Here is a 19,941-nt window from a genome sequence, read left to right on the forward strand (position 1 = left end):
CGATCGACGGTCGAGATCTGGGGGGGGGGGCTGGTTAGGGTTAATAGTGTGAGGTCCTATTGAATTGCATTGACATTCTCACAAAACCCATTAATATGTAGGGGGAGGGATAATGTATGCAGTGAGGTTTTTATGTTTGAAATTTGTTGTCAAACAAGTCCATTTTCACACCAACTACAACAGCATGTCTTTATGAATTTGCTGCAAGATAACGAAAAAAAAAAAATGCAAGATTAAGTCGCACCAGTCCTATACAATTCTACAGTGTGCATGGCATCATTAAATTTTGTAGTAGAACTTTGCATTTCTCTTTTTTTTGTGCTAATACAATTACAATGTATGTCATTTTGATTATTTTATTCTATTTTTGTTTTTGTTTACTACTTGTCTTCAAAGTATGTCGCACTCAGAAGGGAATTTCCTTCAAGTCTATCACATTGGTTTGATCTTATTGTGATGACAGCCTGCTTGTGAGTGTAATCTGTCTCAATCTCATTGATTACAGGGTGTTTCCAACTTTGTCCATTACAAGTTTGGTCCCCTTGCTCACAAGGAGTGGATGATTATGTATGACCTTGCCAAGATGTTTCTACACTGCATGAATCACTGGAAGCTGGAGACACCTACTGCCAGGAAGCAGCGTGCCCAGGCTGATGAGGCTAGTGCCTATAAAGTCACATACACAAGGTCAGAGGTTGCAAGCAGTACTTTGTGATGCTAAAAGCTATTATACAGTATTCCACATTCAATCTTGCCATAGGATTGGTCAAGAGCTGATCACGTGATAAAGCGTAGTTTTGCCTATCACATCACCCGAGAAGAAAAGTTCATTACACTCTATGTTGATAGTCCCTTCTATTTCGCTGATCGCTTCAGTCCATACAGTCCTAACGCAAGATGAGTACACGCAAAATAAAAGTGCGTTGCACTGTGGACTATCATTTAAAGTCGGACAATCCTAACCCCTAATGGTACGTTATTGTGTAACTCCTCCGAACGAAATTTGTGCGGCAATTGTGCAATGCCAGACTGCAATGCTTGTGGGACAATGCTGCCACTGAGACACGTGTGCGTGTGTGTGTGTGTGTGTACGCACCATACACAAACATTGTGACCACGAGCTGTGGTGATTGAAGGAGAGAGGCCAGAAGACGTGGGCTCTTTTGGCCTCTCTTCATGCGCATGCGCACTGTGAGTGTGCGTCCATTCGGAAGCTCGCGTGGCTCGGACAGCCATTTTGGGTCAGGTGATTTTGAGACCAGTGTGTGTTCCCTGACTCATTGAGCCAGCGCTATTCTCATTCGGTGTCATGACATTTGATACAGAATGGGGAGAGGCAGTGTGTTGCGTTCGCCTCTGTGCCACACAAACTCGCCACGATTGTAAGGCTTTAACTAGGTCACTTGATAGTCCACAGTGCAACACACTTTTATTTCGGTGCTGCGTGGTGCGCGGAGCAAATTCATTGTTTTGTCATATATGCGCATACGTCTAAAGTAATCTACGTAGCCGAAGCTGTAAGGATACCTAAAGTCAGCTTAAAACGGTGTGAGATGTGGAATAAAATGGGAATATCTTAGGACCCTAGATGTGGAATATAAAGCAAATAATCAACTGTTAGTTTCAGGCAATGAGACAAACTATCACTTCCTCGGCGATCTGAATGTGTACGTTATCTTTCCTCAGCTGCGCTTCGGAAAGATAGCTACATCCAGATCGCCTTGGAAGTGATAGTTTGTCCCATCACCTTCACCAACGTTGATTATTTGCTTCGATCATCATCATACCAGTTTTCATTTGGGTCTGTTACCCATTAACAGGTGGCTGGAATCACCTCACAGCTCTCAGAATAATACATTTGTAACTCTTTGATCCAAACATAGAAACCACTATTATCATACTGGGAGTATATAGTTGTTGTTTTTGTTTTTTCAAGTTCATACAATGAGTTTTATTGCTGTATGAAATTAATTAGTGTACGTATATCTACATTTTTCATGAAAATTGATCATTCTGTTCTCCGGTACCCTAATGATTAAATTCTAGGTCATCGTGTAAAAGTCTTTTTCAGAAAAATTTCAAAAAAATGCATGAATCACGCAAGAAATTCAAGCCTTACGCAGTACATACGTGATTTGCGCATTTCATGAGTTTGTCTGACGTGGAACCTTCGTAGTTGTCCTCCGATGTGTGCCAGATCGGCGCTTTACGCTATTCCAGGTTTTGAGCAGCTCAAAACTCGACTTTGAGTAAGAGTTTGCGCAGTTTTGCGCTGTTTTATGTAACTTTTGCGTAGTTTGCGTAGTTCTTACATGAAGAATGCGTGAAATATGCATGGAATATCACTGAACGTTCACAAAAATGTTGGCGCTATCGCATTCATGCGCGATTCACATGCAGTTCATTAGTGATGCGCAGATTAAGCATGGTTTTCCGTAGACCTCAGACGTCGCTCACAACCACGTATTCGCCTCATTTGGGGCCTTTGCGTGCCTATGCACTGAAAATGTGTGGTTTGTAAGTGATTTTTCCATAGTTCTTGCCGAATTCATCAGTGATTTTCATCACCTAAATCAGCAAAAATTCTTGACGGACAAGCACCCTCAACCAAATTTCATGCATGATTCATGTGTTTATGCGACTTTTGGGCTGTGTGACCGAGCCTATAGTGCTATTCGAGCATGATGTAATATGTTTGGATCATTGTTGTTTTTTAATGTTAATCTTGCATGTTGTACTGTAAAAGTAGAAATTTTCGTATATTTCACGCATCAAGAAACTAGCACGAAAATAAAAGCAAGTGAATATTTTTGCATGCCATATGTTCCAGTGGTTGATGTCTTGATTCCGCAGAATTGAAAACACGCAAAATTCTTCTTACCAAGCCAAGAGTGAAAAATTGGTCGCGCGAAAATATTCACCTTTACAGTAATATGTTTGTATCATTATTTTTAGCTTATTGAGACAAGAGTTGCTTTCTTATAGTCTGCATGTCTCAATGTAGTTTCAGGCAGTGTAAAACTGCACTGCATCTTGTTTTGATCTTGTTTCTCCTCCCAGATGGCTGTGTTATTGCCATGTGCCATCTTTCTGTGATAGTCTTCAACATCATGAACCAACAGACATCTTTGGTCGCACTCTACTCAAGAATGTTTTTCCTGCCATGCGTCGACAAGTACTAGATATGCTGAGATCAGAGAAGGACAATATGCCAGCTGAGAAACGCAACTTGGTGCTAACTCACTTTCCCAGGTAAAGAAAATCATCCCAGTGAGTAATGCTATTTTGAGAGACTTGTTCATGTACCTTTATATCAAGTACGAAATATTGTTTTTTAATCGTAAACCTAATTACATAAGTGCAAAATGATTGAAAATGAAGAAACAGATTACGCTACTTCCACTTTGAATATCTCCAGATAAGATTAATCTGAGAAGGTACAGAGGAAGGTTTGATATTGAAGTACATACGTAGTCAAGGACACAGCAGTTTTCTCTACACTAAATGCCTTTTGATAGTTACCTAATGACTTGTATGTGGCATGAAATGAGTTACAGCATATTGACAACATGGTGAAAAGGTTTCAGGTCATTGCATAGTTATGATCAATTTTAGTTTGTCATAAACCTTAACCAAATGTTTCATTGAGTATTATTGCTGCTACATTTTGTCAGATTCCTTTCCATGTTGGAAGAAGAAGTGTACAACAGTAGTTCCCCCATCTGGGATCCTGACTTTGCCCCAGTTCAAGGTGTGGACTCCATGTCATCCACAGACACAGCAGTTGGTGAGCCTTAATCTGTTCAAGACCTGTGTGTCTTCGCTACATAGTTTATGGGAAATAGAGTAAATATTGCAAGACTTTTCCTCACTGAAAACTGAGGAAATCTTTTCAGGGACATTCAAGCATTAGTGTCCTTTTAAAAATATTGATAAAAAGCTCATCAAATTGTAGAATAATTTTGAATAATCATATCAAGGCAAAGTAACCTGTCTTGATATTTCACATTATGAGAAAGAGAGATTTGACATTAGGTCATCTGTTGTCATTTTTGTTGAAGAATTATTGTCTTTAAAAAAGTGTACAGTCTGACCTCAGTTATCCTGCCACGTGGGGACCAGCACCAGCCTGGATAATTGATATGCCAGATATAGGAGGAACAATGTTTATCTAATATATGAGTACAAGCAGGCTGCCAACCGAGTGGTAGCTACATAAAGTAATGCACTGCAGCAGTAATGTTAATTATGTTTAGTCTGCTTCAAATAATACTCATAAAATTGAAACATTTAAGAGTAACATTCATAACATGTTTCTGTAGGGAATATCATAGAAAAATTGTGTGAGTTTTGTAGGAGTTTAAATATAATGCTTGAAATCCTTTTTCCTTCTTTCTTTTTGTTTTTGTCTTCACTGCTTGGAGGCGTCCAGATAATAGAGAAGTCCCGATAAGAGAGGGTTGGATAACCAACATTGGACTGTACCTGTATTTTTTTTTTAAGCAGTAGTGATAAGTGTTCAATTCTTATCACATTTCTAAATTCATCCAGAGAAAGGGTTTTAACATTTTATTGCTAATTTCATTTTTATAAGAAAAATTATGGTCTTTTACAAAATCAGTGTTATATCATTAGCAGTAAAGGGGCTATGCCATTACTATGATCTGTTCATCACAGAGCTGATGTCATTTAGCAGGATGATAAATCAGTTCGAATGCTTTTTTTTTTTTTGTCAAAATGACATGAGAAGGTTGCCTTAATATGCTGCACAGTGCACAGCTAGTGTCATGAGAAGAAATTTTTCTTTTGCCGCTCTTAATAGAGCACATTCAATTTCTAATGTTGCTATGATAAAATCCTATATGCAGACATAGATTTCTCGTTTTGTGACCGATAACATAATGTTCATTGTGTTGAACTTGACAAAGAAGCGTAGGGCCTATAAAGTTGACAAACATTCCGTCAGCATCGCATTTTCATGCTTTTTCCTTAAGCCACCGCAATGAAGAAAATAATGTGCCAAAAGATAGGATCAGTTGCTTTAATATTGTGAATCTTTTTGAGAGGTTTTATGCACATCCTGAATTAGGTTTTGTTTCGTTGTTTTTTGTTGAGCCCATAATGGTGCACGAAATCAGACAATTTGGTAAAAGTCACTAAATAAAGCTCAAAACAGGCACATTGTTAGTGTAAATATTTTTTTTAGTGTCCTTAGCAAATGTAAGAGAAAAAAATAGTGGAATCAGAAAAATTTCTTAAGTATTTCATTGTTTTTTAAATTTCTTATGTATTTCCTTGTTTTTCGACTTTAAGTTTTTCATTGTTTTTCCATGAAATTTGTCTACGGAATGGCATGGAATGTGGAGGGGGGGGGGGACCTCGAGGCCCCCCCCTCCTCCCCCTGGCCGAGTTAGGGTTAAGTTTGTACGGCGCATTTTGTTTATGGCTCAAAACTTTTGATCCATATGTCTGTTTGTGACCAATTTTGGATGGTAGATGTCCCTTGGGGATTTCAAGGTCACCACAAGGTCAAAGCTCATAGGCAGGGGTCAACAAACTTTTAGGGCCCAATGTTAAATTTTTACTGCGCATTTCAATTATGGCTCATACCTTTTGATCCCTATGTTCGTTTGTGACCAAACTTGGACAGTAGATGTCCCTTGGAGAATTTAAAGTCATCACAAAGTCAAAGGACGCAGACCGGGGTCAACAAACTCTCAGGGCCCAATGTTAAGTTTTTATGGCATGTTTCAATTATGGCTCTTAACTTTTGATCCCTATGTCCGTTTGTGACCAAATTTGGATGGAAGATGTCTCTTTGGGAGTTGAAGGTCATCACAAGGTCAAAGGTCACAGACAGTGGTCAACAAACTTTTATGGCCCAATGTCAAGTTTTTATGGCGCGTTTTGATTATGACTCTTAACTTATGATCCCTATGTCTGTTTGTGACCAAACTTTGCTGGTAAATGTCCCTTGGGGAGTTCACGGTCACCACAAGGTCAAAGGTTATAGGCAGGGTCAATGAACTTCCGGGAGTTAGAAAAACATTAATTTCTTCTACGCAAATGGGTGGGACACATTTTGGCACTTGCCTTGTTTTGGGGTTTTTTTCGTAGCTCTATCCAACAGACAACAATATTGAAGCATGGGAGTTGTGTCTTTTTACCTTTATAGTGCTAAGTTACTTGCTACATGTATTTGAGATTTCTAATCCTATTTATTGAGAAGAGTGCTTTTCATTATTCAGAAAATATTCATTCAATAAGAATTGCCCAAACACTATAAAACATCATTCACTTAATGCCCATGCTACTTAGATTATATGCATGTTACAAATTAGGAGCTGAGTGCCTGTCTAAAATGACAAATGATAAATTCTTTTCAGACATTGACCACACTTCAATACTGCTGTAAGTGGGAAGCAAATTGAGTGAAGATCCTGCACTTTATCTCTAGATTCCAGTCAGGCTGACCAATCAGCAGTGCCCACTCTTGGCCGAATTACTGTGACAACTGCTACAACTGGGGCCCCTGCAATGGCTGATGGTCACACATCCTTCAACCTAAGTCCTGGTCTAGTGAATGTAAGAAGGGCAGCAAGACTCAGTGCTCTAGCAGCAACTCAAGGTAGGCAAACAATGTATTGCTCAACATGCTGATTACGTAGTTCATTTGTCTACAGTGTACACTTGTACATAATACTCATGTACATTTGTAAATTATAAGAACAGCATAATAATAAAATCGTGACTTTATGGTCACAGTAATGTCACATTGATCATAGTTTTTGCATTAAATAGTCCTCCAGAATACCATATGCAGAGCTACAGTACCAGCCAGATGTGTTTACGGTATATTTCATGTTTTTCCATTTTAACAAGATCTTTTTTTTTCTCTTTTTTTTTTTCATTGAAAACTGTCTTTATCTGAAATCTACTTTGGTGTGTTTTATGTGTGGAGTTTTCTCAAATATAAAACAAAATATGATATCATCCTATTTTTTTTTTTTTTTTTTTACTTGCTGCATCAATATTTCCTACTGAGGGTTATAGCAGCCATGTGTATACGGCATCCCTCAACTTGTGTAAGTGACTGCATAGGTAGGCCAAGTAGGTACTTACAAGCCTGATGATTCTGTTTTGTTGTTGTTGTTGTTTTTAGCCACAGAAAAGCGTAAAATGGAAGATGTACCCTCTGAAGAGGACATCAAGAGGCAAAGATTAGAAGGTAAGATAGACTTTGCAGAAATCCAACATAATTTTACTTAGATGAAGGAAATATGAATTTTTACCTATTTTTTTTCCTAGTCCTGAAAACATGTAAGAGTTATTTCACATCATGCATAATCATATGATCCTGTGTATCTGACTAGAAGATTAATTGCAAAATATTTGAAAATTTGTTCTGTAAGAAAGAATATCATCACAAAGTTTAAGGCTTTTTCCTGTGAGAACTGAATTATTTAAACAAAATTAGATTGCCTAAATGTAGATTGTGATAACAGAAATATGAAGTTAAACTTTCACACTTTTATTCTCGAAATAAAAACAATAACACTGTTGTGATTTTATGGGTGGGCTTCTGAAAGGTTACGAAAGGAGGGAAATTATCAATTTTATGTGCCAACAAGGATGATAATGAACTTTGCTACTGTAAAAGTGGAAATTTTTGCCCATTTCACTCAAACAAAAGCTGGCAGGAAAATAAAAGCAGACACATATTTTTGTATGCTGGATGTTCCAGTAGGTAATGTTCTGATTTCATGAAATTAGAAACACATGAAATTCATCGTACCCAGCTGAGCAAGAAAAATTATTTGAGCAGAAATATCCACTTTTATAGTATAAGATGTCATATTAATATAATAGGGACTGGCCTTGAGGGGGATACAACATTTATTACCTGAACTAGAATTGTATTTCCCTCGTCCTCAAGTCGGGCAATACAATTTTAGTGAAGCAATTAATGTCGTATCCCCCGAAAGTAGACGGTCCATATCATTATTATCATTACCCTTTTCAGGTATCTTGAGCAGTAAGATAAATCATTACAATGTAAACTTTTTACAACTTCCCAATTCACGGTATTCCACTCGGCGCCAGCTCGAGCTCTACACCACACTGCACACTACATCCTTATACCAGGGAGGTGTTAGAAAAGGAGAGACAACTCCTGCTCTCCTTTGAAGTCATGCGCAGCACCGCAGAGAAGTTATGCGCTTAACTACAGGTGGAAATCAGGTGCTTTGACAAAAGAGAGCATCAATAATCGGGACTAGCGCTCTCACATAGAGAAATACTTGCCCCTACTGCATTTCGCTCTCTCTCTCTTTCAATGTGATGGCAACAATGAATTTGTGTACCTTGAATTGGAGCAGCGAATCAAAATGCAGTGTAAAACTGACAATTTTAATAGCAAATAGTTTAAGAGCATGCTGGTGCTCGCTTTAGCGGAGTACTTTATTTGAAAGATCAAAATATCCCAGATTAAAGGATAGAAAACTAACATGAGGAAATGTGCGCATTATAGAAAAATATTAGGTTTTTAAGATGGCCTAATTTTTATTTCATTTCAATTTGCGCATTATGAAGAAAGTAGAAATACATGTTTATAATATTGAATTCTTTCCTAAACTACTCTTAATCAATTTGAGTATTTCATTTAAAATTTTACGGGCGAAATAAAGCTTGTAATTCAACAAAAGGTGAAATGCGTTCTTCGTCTCCGAACTTCGCCTTGCAACTAGAGCGGTGCAGAGCATGACGTTTAAAGCGTAAAGTGGAATGCTAGACATCCCACTGTAACGCTTTGAACCAAAACATGTGTTTGCATGAATTACGAAGAGTTGTCTCTCCTTTTCTAACACCTTCCTGCTTATACACAGCTCAGGTATGCGGCGCGCATATAACAGCCAACTCTCACAGGCGCAGGGATCGTCCTTTATTTTTACGTGTTAACCTATGGGAATTTGCCCTCTGTCGCGAAACTCGGGTATACAGCGCGCATAGAAACAGCCAGCTCACACAGAAGCAGCGATCTTCCTTCAGTTTTACGTGTAAACCTATGGGAACAGTGGCGTATCTAAGGGGGGGCAAGGGGGGCACGTGCCCCGGGCGCCACTCCTTGGGGGCGCAAAAAAAAACGGAAAAAAAAAACGAAGAAGAAGAAGAAAAAAAAGGGAAAAAAAAACGAAGAAGAAGAAGAAAAAATAGGAAAAAAACGAAGAAGAAGAAGAAAAAAAAAAAAAGAAAAGGAGAAGAAGAAGGAAAAAAAAAAAGAAAAGGAGAAGAAGAAGGAAAAAAAAAAAAAAACTCGCCCGGAAGGGGGGAGGGAGGATGGTGGGGGGGGGGGGGGGGGGGGGAGAAAACCAAATCAAACAACATAAAAACAAAACATGATGATGACGCGGACAAAATGACAATGTTTATTGTGTTCACACAAAAATTCCATGTTCTGTGAGCTGAAATACAAAAATTTTCGGCTCGCTCGCTGCGCTCGCTCTCCAAAATTTATATAAAAAAGAAGGTAAGAACAAAACGTGATGATGACAAAATGACAGTGTCTATTGTGTTCACACATGTCATTTTATATTTAGCAGGCAAAATGTTTCACGGAGCAGCGGCTGCAATTTCGTTCTGAAGCGATCGCCAATTGGATCAAAAGAAGGCGCCAACGGTTTCGAACATACGGGGGGGGGGGGGGGGGGAGCAAAAAAACCCGAATCAAACAAGATAACAACAAAATGTAATGATGACGCGGAAATATACAAATTTCGGCTCACTCGCTCGCACTAATTTAGAATATTTTTTCACTGAAGTCCTCATTTTGTTGGTATAAATCGTTATCTATAAGGCCGTCGCTATATCTTGATTAGAATTGTAAGATTTAATAAGCAAAAAATGACAAGAGTTTCATGATTTGTAAGCTGAAATACAAAATTTTTCGGCTCGCTCGCTGCGCTCGCTCGCCAAAATTTGTATTAAAAAAAGGGAAGAAGATAAGAACAAAACGTGACGATGACGCGGACAAAATGATAAGGTCTATTGTGTTCACTCATGTCATTTTATATTTAGCAGGAAAAATGTTACACGGAGCAGCGACTGCAATTTCATTCGTTCTGAAGCGATCGCCGGTTGGATCAAAAGAGGACGCCAATGATTTCGAACATACGGGGGAAGGGGGCGCAAAAAAAAAAAAAATAAATAAAGATAAGAAAAAAAAAACGTAATGACGCAGAAATATACAAATTTCGGCTCACTCGCTCGTACTAATTTAGAGTATTTTTTCAAGTCCTCAGTTTGTTGGTATAAATCGTTATCTATAAGGTCGTCACTATAATTGTGAGATTTCATAGGCAAAAAATGACAAGAATTCCATGTTTTGTAAGCTGAAATACAACAATTTTCGGCTCGCTCGCTGCGCTCGCTCGCCAAAATTTATATAAAAAAAGATAAGAACAATACGTGATGATGACGAGGACATAATGTATATACAAATTTCAGCTCACTCGCGCGCACTAATTTAGAGTTTTTTAAAGTCCTCAGTTTTTTGGTATATATCGTTATCTATAAGGTCGTCACTATAATTGTGAGATTTAATAAGCAAAAAATGACAAGAATTCCATGTTTTGTAAGCTGAAATACAACAATTTTCGGCTCGCTCGCTGCGCTCGCTCGCCAAAATTTATATAAAAAAAGATAAGAACAATACGTGATGATGACGAGGACATAATGTATATACAAATTTCAGCTCACTCGCGCGCACTAATTTAGAGTTTTTTAAAGTCCTCAGTTTTTTGGTATATATCGTTATCTATAAGGTCGTCACTATAATTGTGAGATTTAATAAGCAAAAAATGACAAGAATTCCATGTTTTGTAAGCTGAAATACAACAATTTTCGGCTCGCTCGCTGCGCTCGCTCGCCAAAATTTATATAAAAAAAGATAAGAACAATACGTGATGATGACGAGGACATAATGTATATACAAATTTCAGCTCACTCGCGCGCACTAATTTAGAGTTTTTTAAAGTCCTCAGTTTTTTGGTATATATCGTTATCTATAAGGCCGTCACTATATCTTGATTAGAATTGTAAGATTTGGCAAGCAAAAAATGACAAGAATTCCATGTTTTGTAAGCTGAAATACAAAAATTTTCGGCTCGCTCGCTGCGCTCGCTCGCCAAAATCTATCAAAATTCATTACATTTAAATCACCCTCAAAAGATCCCTTGTAAGTGCTTGAAAAAGCATCATGTGGACTTTGTTTAAAGTCCCTACCGGGATGGTGTTGGGGTTGAACACTTTTTCAGAAATTAGGGGCGCAATTTTCGTGCTTGCCCCGGGCGCCGTTTTCCCTAGATACGCCACTGTATGGGAATTTGCCCTTCGTCTCGAAACGACTCTGCGAGAAACTGTCATCAACAGCAAATTTGCATCACGAGGAGCTCAAGTGCCCGGATGCTATATTCCCCTCGTTTTTAACATGCAAATCCTATAGGTATTTGGCAAAGCGGGGAATATGGAAAATTTGCTCCTCTTCCTGGTGGCGCGTAATCCCGCGCGTAATACAAAGGAAATACAATTTTGTAGAACCACAGCTCAGATGCCTGATATGGGTAATAATATGATATATGATGCAACATATGCTCACAGACTATGTATTTAGATAACTCATTGTGGTCTTATGCCTTCTGTACATGGATACTTGGTTTAAAGACTAAGCTTTTAATCTCTCTGTAGAGGATATTCCCAACAATATCCTGGGTGAGGTGTTGTCAACCGTCAGTGATCCTGCAGCCATGGTTGGACCAGAGGTGAGCTAACATGAGCCAGTTTGATATACAGGCACTACTAATCACAGAGCTGCCAAGTCTCCCTAATTCTGCAGGAGTCTCTCTGAAAATATCAAAAACTGTTCATGTCTGAATAAGAGAATATTAAAAACTCCCTGATTTGGGAATTATTTTCACCTATTAATTGAAATGCATTTAACACACAGATATCTCCCTGATTGCTGTGTTGAATCTCCCTGATGTGGATGTGGAAATGTTGACAGACCTGTAAGCACCAAGACACAAGTGGATTAGATTTACTGATGATAAGCATTCAAACATATTGGTGCATGTACAGTGATATCTGTATAGTATAAAATGACAGTAAATATTTTTAAAAAAGTTATTGCAATGATTCATTACAATGAATGCTGAATATTGGCAACATAAAAAGAGGAAATTCAAGTTTATTAGTCTGTAATTGTCTACTAAATTGGAATTGATTCAGGATATCTATCTTCTTTTTTTTTCTTTTTTTTTTTGTGTTAATATCATGCAGGTGGCTATAAGTACATGAAAATTAATATCTGAAGAAAGCTTGGAGTATAGTTATCAATCTGTGTGGAGGTGTTAATATTGATTTATGATGTCCACAGAATTTTCTGAAGTTCACTTTGTGAATTTTTGATGACAGGGAAATCTCTTTGCTGCTCATTCTGCACGAGATGAAGCAGCTCGGAATGAGGAACGTCGAGGAGTGATAGAGTTCCATGTGATTGGTAATTCAGTGACCCGCAAGCCATCAAGACAGACACTCATATGGCTGGTTGGACTGCAAAATGTCTTCTCACACCAACTTCCTCGAATGCCCAAGGAATACATCACCAGGCTTGTCTTTGACACGTAAGCTGCAAGTTATTTCTCTTTAAGTTTATAAACCATCATACTGTTCAGTAGTGATACAACCATCAGTTTCATTGTCATGTACTTGTAAAGAAACTACTACATATACTCAACAAGCTTGGGTATGTTATGTTAGAATACATGTACATACCAATTTGTTTGAGCCATAAATCAAATACAAGGCACACAAATGAAAACTCAGAGATACAGCGTGGCATGCATGTGAGTCTACGTGTAATCTTTACTTAAAAGAGATGTGTAAGTCAATACTGTAGACTAAGACCAGATTTCATGAACTGCAGGTAAGTTTCCCATCTATTGCCTAAACGAGACAACTAAAAAAAGAATTATAAAATAAACAGTTGGTGTAACACACTTCGAGCATTGAGGAAAGCCGTGATATAATGACCTTTAGACTTCCTACATGAGGGTATGTATTGAGCAAGTTAACTACATCTTTCTGTATTTCTCTCTCTCTCTCTCCCTCTCTGTCTGCCTCTTGTCATCAGGAAACACAAAACTCTGGCTTTAGTGAAAGAGAATCGGGTGATTGGTGGAATCTGCTTCCGAATGTTTCCTACCCAAGGCTTCACTGAAATTGTCTTCTGCGCTGTTACTTCTAATGAGCAGGTCAAGGTAAGCTGAGCTGTTTTATAGTTCTTCCCCACTCCAGTAACACTCAATCTGTGTTTGGTTTCAATCGTAAAAAAATCACCACATATGGAATGCAAAGTCCATGCTCTACAGTTTGCATAATTTACATGATTGCATGTAACTACATACTGTATATGGAATAGCCATTACCATCACTTCAACTTGAAGGAAAAAGATGCTGATATTTGAACGGTGGAATTAAAACATTTGTTCAAGAGATAATTACGTTTGTTTATGTTTTCTGTATAAATTTGTTCATGTGATGTAAAAACGAAGACTGGGATTGGGATTGAGAAAAATGTTTCTGTGTGGAAAATAGAAAAAGAGAAACAACTTGATAATTCAGTGAACTCTGTAAAAACCATGTAAACTCTGGAAAAAATAGCACATAAAAACTTTCAAAAAACAAATGCAGCACTGAGCGCGGCCGTCAGATGGTAAAACGGTCTATCTCGAAAATTGCTGTTCTGAGAAAAATGACTTTAAAGTTTAGAGGTTTGAGCTTTTTTACGAGATGGGTATAATGCATTTTTAGCAATGGGATAAGAAGAAGCATATCAAACACTGATAACTGAAGAATTTTGTGCTTATTTGGGGTTTTAATTATAAGATGAATGAGATTTTTGTGCAGATAGACTGTTTAACCACAGCATATGTATACACTCCGCTACACATCATAAGATGGTAAAATGGTCTATCTTCTAGATAGACCACAAACACTATTGCCATACTATGGTAAAATGGTCTATCTTTTAGTTAGACCATTTTACCGTTTTATCTTATGGTTTTAAAGTGGTCTTTCTTCCCAGATGAAAGTTTTGCAAAAATACTGAAGTTTAGCGTACGGCCGGATGTCAAGCGCGTTTTTGCCGAAAAATGCCTATCTTAGCCAAAAATTTGAAAGAATATCAAAGAAATCAAGATTTTTACTTTTTTATTGAAAAAATTAATAGTATATAAGTACCTTTTAAACTAGAAATGTGTTACCTTCCATTTCAAGTGTAGAACCTAACTAATATACATTTGAAAGTAGAATATTACACGCACATATATGGCGCAATGAAACATAAAACCGTGATTTACTTAAAATTTTACTTTGCAGAATCTACCAATATTTCAAAGTGTTTTTTTTTTTTTTTTAACTACCGAAATCAGTCTATTCAAACGTTTTTATTTGTTCGAAATATAATTTATGTTCTGATATCTTATGCAGCAAAGAAATTATAAGATAAGGCGAAAGATAACTTGTTTTATGTTATCCTAAATGGGACGATGTATCTTTTACTGGATGCGCATTTTGAATGGAAAATCGAATGTATAGCGTAGGCCCATATATATTGTACATGGTATAGTGCATGTAGGTATACTTATCTTACATAATCGGCGAAGTCAATGGACAGGTTGGATAGCTGACTGCAAAAACCCTTTGTGGCACCTTGATATGACTGAAATGTGCTTATTTGCCAGAAAAAAAAAATACAAAGAGGGCTGGTCAGTAATGTTGTTACCATGGCAACTGATCATTTAGGTCACTCCCAGAAAATTTCAAATATTCATGATTTTAAAACGTAGAAGTGTTGAAACATGTTTTTGTATGTGTGTGTGAGAAATGTATTAATCTATCTAATCTGTTTAACAATGAAACCTGCTTATACCAGTTATATATAGATTGCTTACTATGTTTGGAAATGGTTGTCATGGAAACCGTGATAACAAATCACGTTTTACTTGGCAAGATTACGGTACCAAATCTCCCATCCTGCATACTCAACCTCCCCCTCCCCCCCCCCCCCCCCCCAAGAAGCTTGGGAATTCATGGTTATCAATACAATGCTATATAGTTTGCATTCTTGGGCCCTGAAACGCAGCCCTGCAAGGGATAGGCACGAAAGCACTTTTACATTTGTAATGTTCTAAGGCGAGGTGTTTGCATTTAATTTTGATCTATCCTCCCGCAGAAGACTTACTAAATGTTTCTTTTATGATGATTGATTGTTTACATGAGCGTTGTTTGGAACGCACAATTATTCGGCGACATAAGAATATCATATATGTATCCTAGATAATTTGTGTAAAATAATAAGGCAAATATCACCCTCAAAAAAAAAAAGAAAACAACAAGTAAAAAGGAAGTAGAAATGAAATGCGAACAATGCAATAACAGCCTCATTTCCCCTTCCCATCATTAAGTCGGTTAAATCATCGACTCTATAATATTTATCCTTGGCCAAGTTCTATGACCTTGGAGCAGACATGTAACAAATGGTTTGTTTGCAATTCGATTGTTGTCTTTTTTTTTTTGCGTGTGTGTTCTATATTATCACATCTTTGTGATTAAAAAAAAAAAAATCATTTCAGTTATCATAAACACTCTAAATTCCCAGTCAACCAACAAAACGTATTACACAATGTGCACACGCTCGCAACCATCGTCTCAAACTGCGTTTACGGACTATATCAACACACAATGAAATACAGTAAACACTAAACGAAGCAATTTCTCTCTTTTTTTAAATAATGATTTGCCATCAGCGCACATTTACTAGAAAAGTAGCACTTGACATCTATGTTGTTGGTTATCAAAATGCTTTTTATCTATTTCGTTTTGGAAGGTAAAGAACCTCAGTCTCGATTTGTGGACATCTAAAAACAAAAACAAAAATTCCATCTGAAAGCAATCTTCTTAAATGAAAGAATGAGTCCTCAGTGATCTTTTTTTTTATCATGAACAAATGTCTGTGACAAAGTATCCAAAGACTTTGAAAATCAACAATACAAATTGCACTGACTACATTAACTGCATTGATAAACTCTATTTGTTTAATGTGACGTATGCTATGTGTCCACCATCACAAACGTTACACCTGTTAGAAAAACACAATTTTCTCTTTAGGCGATATTTCAATATCTCTATCTTTTTCACAGTTTCTGGTTACATATCCTAGCTAATTATGACTGTACGCTGTTGCATTGAACTTTCGTCACTGTATAACTACATTAGAATGGTGACTGCCAAAATTTTAAAATTCTACCTTTAGTCTGATATTATTTTTGTGTTCTGCAGAACAGTGCGATAAGATATCTGTACTGAACATTCGTCTCTCAGTGAAGAAAAAAAAAATCACCTCTCCAAAACATGTGGGTAATGCTTCCCTCTAATACTTTCCCTTATCCCAAGTACCAGAATACATTGCTGGGGCCCTGAATAGCTAACATAAATTATATTATAGTATTAAAAAAAAAAATAAAAAAAAATAACAACTGGAAAAACATACATCTTGACCAGATCATATTCTTTTCACTACTTCTTGTACTTGGTGTTTGGGTTGGAACCTTTTACTGATGTCTTTTATATCTTAAACTAGAAAAAAATATGCTCTGTGCTATTTCCTTTCAGATTCAGCAACTGTTCCTTTGTGAAGTTTTCTCTTTTTAAGCACTTTAATGTGCAGGGTATTTTTTTTTTTTCTGACCAACATGTCATATATTTTCCTCCATATGATGAAGAAAGGCAAAGTTCACTTCCCTTTTGTTGACCCCCCCCCCCCTAAAAAAAAAAAAGACATTCCAATCTGGCAGACCTCTACTCTAGAGACTAGTATTAATTAGTGCTAACGTTCAGAGCTAATGTTAGGATATTCTATTCAGATCAAGATCTAGAAATGTTAGATTTAACGTGAACTCTTACTTTTATGGAGCAAAGTTAGCCTAACGTTAGATGTATAATATGTATCATTTATGCATAGATTTTAGAACCTCAAGAGGGTCTAGATGTCTAAACCTAGGTCTATCTAATGGTAGGCTGGGTCTTACAATAAAACTGCCATTATATACTAGCGTAAGGTTACTAGAAACCTCTAACGTTAGGTAGAATCAGTGGCCCAGATTTTGACTAGACGCCAGATATTTCTACTTAAGACTCGTTAGATTTTATGATAATTATACAGGTCTAACTAGGGTTAGTACTGTATTTGATTAGACTCTAAACGTTAGTAATAGTAGATCTAGCGTTAGAGCACTACGCTATACGGTACCTTCTGTATAGACTATGAACAGTCTCTTGCCCTGGACCTGGCTCTAACGTTAGCCCTACAAATACAGTGTACATCTAACGTTAATAGTAGGCCTAATAGGGTGGGCCTGTACTGTCTACGGTATACAACTGCTAATGTGCTAACGTTAGGTGTTAAGTTCATTGTGATTAAGGCCTAACGGTTAGCTCGATTGAATAATTGTTTTGGCATAACACTTAACACCAACAGGCGTAGAGCCCTAATTCACCTAACAGTTAACACATTCTAACCCCTAATGATAGCTAATGTCCAGAGTTAAAGAGAGTGTAATCGTTAGATCCCATAGACCTAACGTTAGACGAGGATTCAGTCTAACTGCATGTGATGAGGCCATAGATTAGAAACCTTAGATCGAACAAGACACCTAAATCTAGACGTAAACCACAAGCAAGGCCTCTTTTCGCACCGTGTCAAGACGTGCCTTACGGAATAATCGGTGTTCCACACGGAATAATCGGTGTTCCACACCGCCGGCACGGTCGGGTGGCGGCCCGGGGGTTGGTAGGCATGCCCGCTGGATCGGTGCGAAATGCAGTCATAAGGCATCGGCCTAAGACGTTAGATTCTACTAGCGCTTGAACCTTGATATTTTATACCAAATCTCAAATCAAAGTTATATATCTAACTGTTAGATCAAAACAAATTTTAAAGTTCCCTTATGCAGTGCAGTAGAGAACTATGTATTTATTTACTAATCTACTTACATTCGAAGGAAATAGTCCCCTTTTCAGTCACCACGTCTCCAACTCAACGACTGTTCCAACATTTTAGTCCCGCGAGAGATTTTTACCTGTAGATCAGACGTACGTACGCACACATATACAAGCAGCGCGCGGCCGTGAGGTGGTAAATTGGTCTAACTCGAAGATAGACCATTTTACCATCTGACAGCGATGATCAAAAAATCTCACTTAAGAAGGTTAAAAGGTTTATGTAAAAGATAGCTCGTTTTACCTCCAAACGATATTACCGACAATGGGCTAACTCAAAGATAGACCGTTTTACCATCAAATCTGAAGGAAAAATACAAAAAAGTACCAAGATAGCGGAAATTATCTCTAAAACAAGACATGATGGGATTTTCTCGATAGCACCATTGGAAAGAGCACCCTCACATATCCCGGAAAGTGAACTTACCTCAAAAAGTCAAATTTTCGAGTTAGACCGTTTTACCATCTGACGGCCGAGCGGCACTGACATGTCACATAGTGATGTATGTGTGTTATCATGTGTTCGTAATGTGGAACAGCAACGATATAAGAAGGAAAATTTAGTCACTGTTTTATTCTGATAAATCTCTCTGACATTGTTTTGAACAATTAATTTCACCTCAAATACAAGTCAATGATGCTTGAAGAAGTAAATTGATATGTTTAGCTGATTTTGGTGATAGCTTGCAATAAGATTTTCTACTCATAAATGTACGGTGTAGACTATGGTCAAGATCAAAGTTCACATGTACTTTTGTGAAAACACTATTTTCCATTGTAACCTCAGCTAGGAATGTCCAGTAGTGATGCATGTTGGTGGACAGGGTGCAAATACATTGATAATGATGCACAGGAATGTGATAGTGGTGAATGGATGGAGTTCAAGGTAAAATGCTTAAAGACAGGAATCTTGCTTAATGCCATCAGATCAAAGGGATGCTTGTGGATTATCATTTGCTGTGTTTGAATGGTACCCACTGCACTTTTGCCAGATTTTAGTATCCATCATTCTTTGGTTAGCTGATTAATTGCTGTGCTGTGTTTTCTTTGCTGTCTCACAGGGTTACGGTACACACCTGATGAATCATCTGAAAGACTACCACATCAAACATGGAATTCTCCACTTTCTCACCTTTGCTGATGAGTTTGCAATTGGCTACTTTAAAAAACAGGTGCCTATCATTGGCTGCATTTTACTTTATGTCAGTAGATTGGTAATAGTTCAGTTTGAACAGTTGGTTAGAGGTGATTTCAGAGGAGGCTTCACCAAGCTTGACAGTTGTTGTGCCTCAGGGGGAGATGAAGCCTCAATATCAAAGAAATCTGTACACATCTTCTTCTATAGAACTAGAAGAGATATTAAAGCTAAATTAGCGCTATGAGTAAGCAGATTGAACTGCCCCCAAGTTAGCTATGTTCTCAGGCAACAGTCTGCAAGAATGCATGGGAAATGTGAACTTGCGATGCTCTGTTGAGACCCCCAGGTGTCAATATATGTAGATAATGTCGTACCTGAGGAAGGATGTTCATGACAAAATTGACAACGTATATTAGGTCCAACAGGAATGGTAATCCATTCCTGATTTTTTATTCTAAATTGCAAGATCACAATCGGCAGAAATCATCCACAATGGTTAGGAATGCAGACTTTTCATCCATTCCATATGAACATGTGGTCCATGAATCTTCTCAGGACTACGTAGAACACCATCTGATTTTTAGCATGAAGTATTTATCCAGTCCTACGGGTAAGTTATATTTTGTATAGATGTTTTCAATTACTCACAAGTAGGTTAGTTGTTTGTAGGGGCCCTGAAGAGAACGACA

At 37.6% G+C, this 19,941-nt stretch overlaps 1 protein-coding gene across 1 annotated transcript in view; it reads left to right on the top strand.

Annotated features, from left to right (window-relative positions):
• LOC140243314 (histone acetyltransferase KAT2A-like) overlaps positions 1-19,941 on the top strand; it is a 42,219-nt gene that overhangs the window by 10,885 nt on the left and 11,393 nt on the right. Inside the window, exons 5-13 of the mRNA XM_072322986.1 lie at positions 506-687; positions 3,061-3,252; positions 3,675-3,787; positions 6,458-6,628; positions 7,163-7,228; positions 11,743-11,816; positions 12,469-12,677; positions 13,187-13,313; positions 19,176-19,286. Coding sequence (XP_072179087.1) covers positions 506-687; positions 3,061-3,252; positions 3,675-3,787; positions 6,458-6,628; positions 7,163-7,228; positions 11,743-11,816; positions 12,469-12,677; positions 13,187-13,313; positions 19,176-19,286 — 1,245 coding nt within the window. The remainder of the gene's footprint in view (positions 1-505; positions 688-3,060; positions 3,253-3,674; positions 3,788-6,457; positions 6,629-7,162; positions 7,229-11,742; positions 11,817-12,468; positions 12,678-13,186; positions 13,314-19,175; positions 19,287-19,941) is intronic.

This window comes from Diadema setosum, chromosome 20, assembly GCF_964275005.1.
Source record: "Diadema setosum chromosome 20, eeDiaSeto1, whole genome shotgun sequence".
Classification (NCBI taxonomy): Eukaryota; Metazoa; Echinodermata; class Echinoidea; order Diadematoida; family Diadematidae; genus Diadema; species Diadema setosum.